The sequence below is a fragment of the Microtus ochrogaster genome, chromosome X (genome assembly GCF_000317375.1).
Source record: "Microtus ochrogaster isolate Prairie Vole_2 chromosome X, MicOch1.0, whole genome shotgun sequence".
Classification (NCBI taxonomy): Eukaryota; Metazoa; Chordata; class Mammalia; order Rodentia; family Cricetidae; genus Microtus; species Microtus ochrogaster.
Window position 1 is genome coordinate 23,365,207 of NC_022026.1, and position 9,107 is coordinate 23,374,313.

Sequence of the window (9,107 nt, forward strand, 5' to 3'; positions counted from 1 at the left end):
AAAAAAAATAAAAATTGAATAACCACTGTACTAAAACAATTAGACATCTCTCAGGTTCTACTCTCTTTGGAATCCTGCTAATAAAACCTTTGCTTCTGCAAGAAAGATTATTAACTGGCCATGATATTCAGGGGCTTAAAAAAACTATCTAAAAAATTCTACTCATCATTCAATACCTACCTCAAAAGTTCTCTATGCTTGGACCTTCACCTAAACTCCCCGAAAAGGAGCTAGTGGCAGCCTTCGACTTGTCATAGGTACTTCATAGGAAAGCAGCAAAATGTCTATAGTAGGCGTCTCTGTGTGTGTTCCCACAACGCTACACATTAAACGGGGTCTCGCTATGTAGCCCTGGCTGGTCCTGAACCCAGTATGTGTAGACCAAACGGGCTGGCCTTGATATTTACAGAGATCCACTTTCCTCTGCCTACCCCTGAGTGCTAGGATTAAATGCATGCACCATCACATCCATTTCTGGCTATATTATAAGCCAGATTGGGCTATAACAAACTCGGGGGGGGGGGGAGAAAAAGAAAAATCACGAAAACCATTTTAAATAGGTGCAAAACTTTAGGGTTTTTTTCTATGTATTCAAACTCACTTATGTAGTCATCTACCTATTCTCTGACCTTTCTGGACTTTGAACTCCTTTGGAGCCCAGAGGCTATATTATTATCTGAATACTGAGGCTTTTCACTCCAGCAGGTTGGCATACCATCAGAACCAACAAATCTATATTGTTTTGTGTCTGTGAGAAAGAGTTTGTTTTTTGGTGTGTGTGTGTGTGTGTGTGTGTGTGTGTGTGTGTGTGTGTGTGTAGCCCAGATAGGCTGGAACTCAGAGATCTGCTTGCCTTTGCTTCTCAAGCACTGAGATTAAAGGCATGCGCCACTATACTCCGAGGGCTGAGCTGGCCCTCTAGTGATCCCACAACAACAAAAAAACATGCCTAAGTCAAAGATAAACAGCATAGTCTAAAACTAGCTTCAAAGGTAAAAAGACTGAAAGATTTTCACAAATTTTACTAGGCTGTGAGCTTTTTTTTTTAAAGGAAGGAGTCTGCTTCAACCATTCCTATCTGTAGTGCCTATATATCCACACAATACATGCTCAAAAAACAGTGAATTAAACAGCCTCACCTTTAAATATGCCTTTTATGAGTGGAGCTACTGCTGTATTAAAGACCTCTTCCTGCTCAGTAGAGGGGTCAAACACAAAATCATAGGTAAACGATTTATCATTACCAACCACCACCTGCAAAAGGCAAAAGATAGGCATTGGGGGTGGTGAGAACTAAAACCCAGACCACGCCCCCAGCTGCCTTTCAGCTCCAGCTGGGGCAAGCTAAACTCTTACCCACCTGAGGCTCTCCAGGTACAAAGGACAGGCACGTCTGGCAGCCCTCACTGATCTCTTTGGAGACCAGGGGGCGACAACGCAGTGCCACCCTCACAGGAATTCCCTTCACCTCTTCTTTCATGGTAGCAGCTCAGCAGGCGTCCACGCGGAGTGAAGGCGGCTCTCCGAGGGGCACCGGAAGCTGGCAGGAGTGGGAAGGCCCTGAGGCCGTAGGGGCTCTGGGAACTCGGCGGGGCAGCCTCCCTCCCAGCGAGATCACAGCCCTCCCGTCACTCACACTCGGCCACAGCCTAAAGGTCGGTCAGTCTCAGCACTGCGGTGTCTGAAATAAAAAGGAAAAAAAACCTCCAGCGCAGCCAGCGACCTCGCCAAACCCCTAAAGTACTAGAAAGGGCCGCGTCTGAGCTACCGCGGCCCCGTAACTCACCAAATCAAACGTCCCCTTTCCCGGATCTTCCCTGGCGCCCTGTTCCAACTGGAGCTGTAACCGCCAAGTTTCAAATTGAGCCCGGAGGCGCCAGCCAATCGCAGCGCAGACAGCCGGGCCGGGAACCTGCGCGTGAGCACGCACAACGTGACGCCGGCGAGGGCTTGGGAACGGGCTCGCGGCAAGCGAGCTCCGCCCACGCTCGCTGGTAGCTAGCATCCGCTTCCGGCTCCCGGGCCGAATTGGCCGCGAGCCAGGGCGCCGCGGAGGGAGGCCTGTTTGCCGGTGAGGTGGTGCTGCGATAAGTGGTCGTGAGCGCGGGCTTCGGGCGGGAGGCAGGACCTGGATCTGGAAAGGAGCCGGTGCCGACGGAGTCCATCTGTGGACGGCGCGTTTACTAAGCACCTCTAGAGAAGGTGGGGCGGCGCCTGGCCCCAAGCCCTGTGGGAGAGAGTTGGCACTCCCCTGCTGTTTTAAAGTAGATCTTTGTAGCTGCGTTCTAATTTCCCCTTCTCTGGGTTGAAGGCGATGGCACCGATATTTCTAGAACTGTGAGAAATGAGAATATGCCATTAGAGTGCTTAACAAGGTGCTAGGCATTTAGATGTTTAGAAAAGTTGATAAGGGTTTTTTTTTTTGCCCCCTTGTCCCCTCCCAATCTCAACACGTCCATGCTGCTAGGCCCATAAATGGATGGCCTTAGGGTGGAACGCTTTCTGAAACAGAGAGCTTAGTCCTTTGAAAATCATTTTGTTTGCTTTGATTTTTCCTTTTCAGGGCTTTGCCTGAAATGGATACCCGGATCCCTTATGATGATTACCCAGTGGTTTTCCTGCCTGCCTATGAGAATCCCCCAGCATGGATTCCTCCTCATGAGGTGGGAACCATCCTCGTCCCTGAATAAGGGATACCTACCTCCAAGTATGAGATCTATGAAAGATAACGTAGCAAGATCGTGCAGCTGAATGGAGAGTGAATCAAGGGGTGAATTCCAAACGGGGACTCATAGGAGACTTCTTGTAGTATCATTGTTCCAGGACCTTTCACTCCAGTGAATGCCGAAAACTAGGAATCATAGTTTCCATTCTGTCGATAAAATAGTGATCTTTGGGGCTGCTAGTGGGTCCTGAGGCTGAACATCTCATTTAGACTGTGGTATCTGTTCCGTAGAAACTGAGTCTGTGACTTTCTCACTTCCTAGCCCTAAGTTAGCTGGTTTATTGATGTTCTAGAAGAAGGTAGGTGTAATTAAGATTGGCAGTAAGATTTCTGAGGTTGCTGTGTCTTGCAGAGAGTGTACCACCCAGACTACAACAATGAGTTGACCCAGTTTCTGCCCCGAATCGTCACACTGAAGAAGCCCCCTGGTGCACAGGTAAACTTATAGAAGCTGCTAATCTCACCTACATTTTGGCCATGCCAGAGGTTGGACTTGGTTGGGGCTTGGATGTGAATTGGGAAATAGGTGGCCAGAAAAGCTGGTGCTTCCGTAGTATCTCGTTTTCTTCTGAGTACACTGATGTTCCTACGTATTCTTGTGTCTGTGATCTTGTCTTACAGCTGGGATTTAACATCCGAGGAGGAAAGGCCTCCCAACTAGGCATCTTCATCTCCAAGGTCTGTGCATAAATGTGTGTGTGGCAGGCTGTATGGCTAGCTACTTCCTTTTAACAAAGGGAATTTATTAAAATACACTGGTGCCCCAATAGCTGAAGAATGGATGACCGGTGGAGTCATAGAATGGGCATAACAGGAACTCACCCTTTCCTTCTCAAAATTGCATTTGGGTCAGGTATGGTCAGTAATCTGAGGACTCCAGAGGCAGGAGCGGGAAGGTCAGGAGAAGGCAATAAGAATCTATAAAGCAGGCTGGGTGGTGGTGGTGGTGCACACCTTTAATCCAAGCACTCTGGAAGCAGAGGCAGGTGGATCTCTGAATTTAAGAACAGCTGGGACCAAACAACAAAAAAAGAATCTATAAAGGCAACTGCATGCCTTTTATCCCGGCACTCGGGAGGCAGAGGAGGTGAATCTCTGAGTTCAAGGCTGGTTCCAGCACTACACAGAGAAACCCTGTCTCAAAAAAGAACCATATATATATAAAGCCAAAAACAAATTGAGAAGCAGATTTCATTTGGCAGCCCGCTGATCTCCCAGTAGTGCCACAGAAAATGGCACACTTGAGCAATCCTGAATTTCCCCTGCCATCTCCTGGAATTACTCCATCTCAGTTACGTGTATTATCCCTTTACTAACAGGTCATTCCAGATTCTGATGCACATCGAGCCGGGCTTCAAGAAGGGGACCAAGTTCTAGCTGTGAATGATGTGGATTTCCAGGATATTGAGCACAGCAAAGTAAGCATAGCACATGGGCTATAGTCGTATAAGAAGCCATCTCAGGTAGGACAGGCCGGACGGGATTAGCCTTATCTGTAAGAAAGCATCAAAATGCACCAGAAGAGAGCAACTCTCGGTGACCTAGATGTTTGAAGTGGCAGATTACATTCCTTTGGTGTGTTTCTGTCCTGGGTAACCTCTCATTTGTACAAGCTGCTGTGTTCCTTCCAGGCTGTTGAAATCCTGAAGACAGCCCGAGAAATCAGCATGCGCGTGCGCTTCTTTCCTTACAGTAAGACAACTTCTTTTTTCCTTACATGGCAGGGCTCTAGGTACATAAAACTCTTTTTAATATGGAGAACAGCAAACCCTGGAAGTTGGAAATGGGGAAATTGGGAGCTCAGCCCGAAAATAATGTCGTGTGTTCTTTCTTACCCCAGATTATCATCGCCAAAAAGAGAGGACTGTGCACTAGAGGCTTGCAGCCCATAGCCCTCCATGTGGAATCTGCCCAAGCAGGCTGGCTAGCCCTCTGAGACGCAGTCGGGAAATTCTACTCTCTGCGCCTTCCTGGCTTTGCGGGTGGGGAGGATGGGGAGCAGCTTACCAGCTGCGTTCTATATCAACTGTACTGTCCTTGGAGTTCCCCTAGTTTCCTGGGTGAGTTTCATTTTGGAAAAGGAGAGAGCTGGTGATGTTTGTAGCCTGTGTGGAAAGCCAGCTGGAAAGCAACTGGCATTTATCAGGTACCATAGATGGGTCACTTAGCATTTTATTTGTAGAAATCAGAAAGAGAATCTGGGGACCTTCCATCTGATTTGCCTAGCCATGCCACCTAGTCCTTGTACATATACTTTGGAGTCCCATACACTTGGGAGACTCTGAAGAGACACTGGTTTTGCCCCTTCCTCCTCATCCCCCTAAAGTAAAAACACAGTACCAAACAAATGTGGCTTGAGTGATACTATATGAATATAAAATACCACTAAGTAAAAAAAAACCTACAACAAGCAAATATTGAAAGAAACAGCAACATCAAACCTATTTTATTTTATTTTATTAAAAATTTCCACCTCCTCCCCGCCTCCCTTTTCCCTCCTCCTCCCCCCACTCCCCACGCCCCATTCATCAAACCTATTTTACAACTATCTGTGTCTGGCTAGAATACTTGGGAAGTTAAAGAACCTTAGCTGTAGAATAACCAAGGGATGCCTAGGGTCAAGGACCCTGCGGGCTAAAATTGCCCCTTCTCCAGGAGTGTTAGGCTGTCTGCTACAGGGACTGGTATCAATATATTCTCCTTTCCCATGTTCTCTGATCTGGAACTTAAACCAAGGAAGTAGCATGGATACACTGCTTCTCACAAGCAGCAGTAGGAAACTGGTTCGTGATTTCCCACTTGTAGTTTGAGTAGAGCTAACTGCCAACTTCCTCCTTTTTCTGACCCCACCCCCAAATAACTTTTTGTCATCGTAGATATTTAGTGACTGACCATTAGATACTACAGAAATCACATCTGTGCAGTCTCCACTGACATCAAAATACCATTCAGAATTTAAAGTTTTTTTATTCCCTCTGAAGAAGGTGCTGCAGCAATGAAAGCCCAAATTTTGACTTAAAAATCCCACAGAGAGTCATCAAGATGGCTCTCTGGGTTGACAATCTGAGTTCGACCCCTAGGACCCACATGGTGAAAGGAGAGAACTGATTCCCAAAGTTGTCTGTTGCCCTCCACCTGCAGGCTTTGGCATGCAAGCACATTACAAGAATCCTAGGGAGCTGAACTGAATCTCTTAATTCCTTCTGGAGAGTGAATCTTTGGTTTGTGGGAGAACTAGAAATCTACCTATTTAAATAAACAAGTTAAATCAGTTTTTCAAATGGATGACATGCAGAAACTGGCTCTTCCCATGAATCCTACCCCAGCTATACTAAAGGTATTGCTCGAGGCTCAGTTCTGTTATTGGCACCGTACCTTCCTTCTGAACCGAGCTGGAGGTAGAATTAGTTTGTCTTCCTGAGAAATCCTCTAATTTGCTCTGCTGACCCCCAGTGGCCATCTGAGAAAGAAAAGCATGGACATTTCTGCAAAACCTATTAGCTGAGTCTACCAAACAACGTTAAAGTCAAGACTCTCCGTGGCTAAGAAATTTGTGTTGAATTTTTTTTCCCCTGAGACAGGTTCTTGCTACATAGTCCAAACTGGCCTTGGACTCAGGATCTTCCCGCCTCATCCTCTGAAACTCAGAGATCACAGGTGTACACCACTACACCCAGCTGTGTTTAACAAGTGTGTGTGTGTGTGTGTGTGTATGTGTATGTGTATGTAAAGGTCCAACTATTTCCTCAATCACTTTCCACCTTATCTTTTGGAGACAGTGTCTCTCACTGAACCTGAATCCTTTTATTTGACTGGCCTGTTTGGCAAGGAAGTCCCAGGGAGCTTCTTCTCTGCCTCCCCAGTGCTGGGATTACAGGTATGTGCTGCTACATCCAGGATACCTTTTTTTTTTAGGCAGGGTCTCTATTATGTATCTCTGGCTGTTGTGGAACTTACTGTGTAGACTAGGCTGGCCTCGAGCTTGGAGAGATTCACTTGCCTCTGCTGGGATTAAAGGTATGTGCCACTATGACAGACTAAACGTCCAGCATTTTAACTGCACTGTGGGGTTCAAACTCATGTCCTCATGTTTGTGCAGCTAATACTTTACTGACTTAAACATCTCTGTAGCCTCCAGTTGAGATTACTCCTCACCACTAATTTATTAATTCATTACTCACATTTTACATCTAAGGTACAGGGAACATTGCAGAAAAGGGGGATGGCGTGGAAATATGTCAGAGCCAGAGGATAGATAGGAGAGCTTTCTTCTGTCTCCTGGATATGACATAGCCTTGTAGTCACAAACACACCACAGCTATGGCTACCTGCATAAGAACTTTTGAGATTTGTATGATGAGCTAGGGGGAAGCCGATAGAAGCTTCTTTTTTTATTATTTATTTATTTAATGAAGATTTCTGCCTCCTCCCCACCACCACCTCCCATTTCCCTCCCCCTCCCTTACTAGACCTGGAAGGAAGTGGGAGGACCTTGGACTCCCCACAGGGCAGGGAACCCTGACTGCTCTTCGCTGACAAGAGAGGGGGAGTTGACTGGGGGAGGGGGAGGGAAATGGGAGGCAGTGGCGGGGAGGAGGCAGAAATCTAACAAATAAATAAAAAAGTTTCTTGTAAAGATCTTGCTCTAGAATAGCATTTGTCAACATGTAGGTTACGACCCCTTTGAGGGGTTGACCAACCCTTTCACAGGGGTCACCTAAGACCATCAGAAAACAGATGTTTACATTATAGTTCATAACAGTAGCAATATTACAGTTTATGAAGTAGCAATGAAGTAACAATAATTTTATGGCTGGGGTCACTATAACAGGAGGAACTGTATTAAAGAGTCGCAGTATTAGGAAGCTTGAGAACCACTGCTTTAGGACGAGGTTCACAGGTATTCATTATTTTAATTTTACTAATGTGGTTATTGTTCTAAATAAGATTCTTCAAGGCTCAGTAGAGTGCCACTGAGCTGGATTTCAGGTTAAATTTTATTTAATGTAGGTGGCTTGCAGGAAGCTTGTGAACCTGGCCTTTTAGTCGTCAATGAAGATAGATAGGGTACTCTGTGTCACCGAGTAGTTAGGAGATGGAGTAAAAGGAGCTGACTACTTCTGGGAGCTGCTTTATTTTAAGTATAGGAGTTGGAAGAGAGTATTAGAACCATAATCCAACCAGGTGTGGTGGTGCACGCCTTTGACCCCCAACACTTAGGAGACAAAGACAAAGAGGATATCTGTGAGTTCTAGGCCAAACTAGTCTACACAGCCTGGACTAGATAGAACAGTGGTTCACAACCTTCCCTTTGACCCTTCATACAGTTCCTCATGTTGTGGTGACTCCCAACCATAAAACCATTTCTATTGCTACCTCATAACTAATTTTGCTACTGTTAGGAATTATGATGTAAATATCAGTTTTCCTGTGGTCTAAGGTGGCCCCTGTGAAAGGGTTGTTCAACCCCTTCCAAGGGGCCGCAGCCCACACATTGTGAGCCACTGACAATAGAGAGACCCTGTCTCAAAAACAAACCAGCTGGGCAATGGTAACACATGCCTTTAATCCTAACACTTGGGCGGCAGAGGCAAGCAGATCTCTTTGAATTCAGGGTCATCCTGGCCTACAAAATGAGTGCCAGGACTGTTACACAGAGAAACCCTGTCTCAACAAACAAAACCACCATCACCCTAGGGGATGGGAAAGAATAGCTGCTATGGGAAGCCCAAACAGTGTCTCCAAATTGGGCAACGATGACCTAAGCCATAGATGGGGAAAGGGGTTTTGATGCCTGAATTCTGAAAATTCTCAAGTCAGTTTTTAGCCCCTAAGTTTTATGAGATGGTAGGAGAGTTGAGGAGATGAGTCCAGTCTCCTAGGGACAACTAGTAAAAATGAGTTCTGACCACATGCTCTTAAAGTCAAATGAAGAAGCTACCTTTGGCTAGTTAGTTCTGTTTTCCTTTACCACTAAGCAGAAAGTTTGTCCTGGCTTTTAACACTGAGTGAAGCTTGCTGCTCTGTTTTCTCTCTCCCTACCCCCGGAAAAGCTAAGAAAAAAAAGATGTGCCCCTTTTCCAGGAGTGGAGGTGAAGCCATTTATGAAAGGAAGGGCAGAAACTGTACTGCAAGTGCTGCTGCCTTAGTATATGGATAGTGCAAGCAATTTTTAAAAGTTCAGAGAGTAAGATGATTTTGTGCTTTCAGGCTGTATGATGGGGGGATGAACCTTGCCTCCTCGCTGTCATAGGGCAACATAAGGTTATCTAAGTGGTGGTGGGTAAGTAGAGAGTGCAAAGGATGTGTCGGAAAGAGAAATGGGTGTTGTGTTTTTCACACTGCAGCTGGTTTTGGCACTGGTCTCAATAAACTTCCCATT

The 9,107-nt window shown here is 46.0% G+C and overlaps 2 protein-coding genes across 4 annotated transcripts in view; one reads left to right on the plus strand and one right to left on the minus strand.

The window, feature by feature from the left end:
• Positions 1-1,865, minus strand: part of Kif4a (kinesin family member 4A) — a 115,982-nt gene extending 114,117 nt beyond the window's left edge. The window contains exons 1-3 of the mRNA XM_005358641.3: positions 1,787-1,865; positions 1,361-1,681; positions 1,140-1,254 (exon numbers count right to left, since the gene is read on the minus strand). Coding sequence (XP_005358698.1) covers positions 1,140-1,254; positions 1,361-1,480 — 235 coding nt within the window. The 5' untranslated portion in view covers positions 1,481-1,681; positions 1,787-1,865. The remainder of the gene's footprint in view (positions 1-1,139; positions 1,255-1,360; positions 1,682-1,786) is intronic.
• A 125-nt stretch (positions 1,866-1,990) lies between these two features.
• Positions 1,991-6,338, plus strand: Pdzd11 (PDZ domain containing 11). 3 transcript variants are annotated; one of them, XM_005358609.3, is made up of 7 exons: positions 1,991-2,071; positions 2,564-2,663; positions 3,078-3,161; positions 3,347-3,403; positions 4,045-4,143; positions 4,357-4,417; positions 4,566-6,338. In XM_005358609.3, the coding sequence occupies exons 2-7, from the start codon at positions 2,577-2,579 to the stop codon at positions 4,598-4,600; spliced, it is 423 nt and encodes a 140-aa protein (XP_005358666.1). In that variant the 5' UTR covers positions 1,991-2,071; positions 2,564-2,576; the 3' UTR covers positions 4,601-6,338. The 3 variants fall into 3 exon arrangements, with proteins under 3 accessions (XP_005358666.1, XP_026640748.1, XP_005358665.1); XM_005358608.3 differs by having other exon boundaries at positions 1,999-2,202; XM_026784947.1 differs by lacking the exon at positions 4,357-4,417 and having other exon boundaries at positions 1,994-2,202.
• The last annotated feature ends 2,769 nt before the right edge of the window (positions 6,339-9,107 follow it).

Coding starts and splice junctions, on each gene's coding strand:
- Pdzd11 (XM_005358609.3), top strand. CDS start 2,577: ATGGATACCCGGATCCCTTATGATGATTACCCAGTGGTTTTCCTGCCT. Junction 2,664..3,077: donor CATGGATTCCTCCTCATGAG/GTGGGAACCATC, acceptor TGTGTCTTGCAG/AGAGTGTACCACCCAGACTA. Junction 4,418..4,565: donor CGTGCGCTTCTTTCCTTACA/GTAAGACAACTT, acceptor TTCTTACCCCAG/ATTATCATCGCCAAAAAGAG.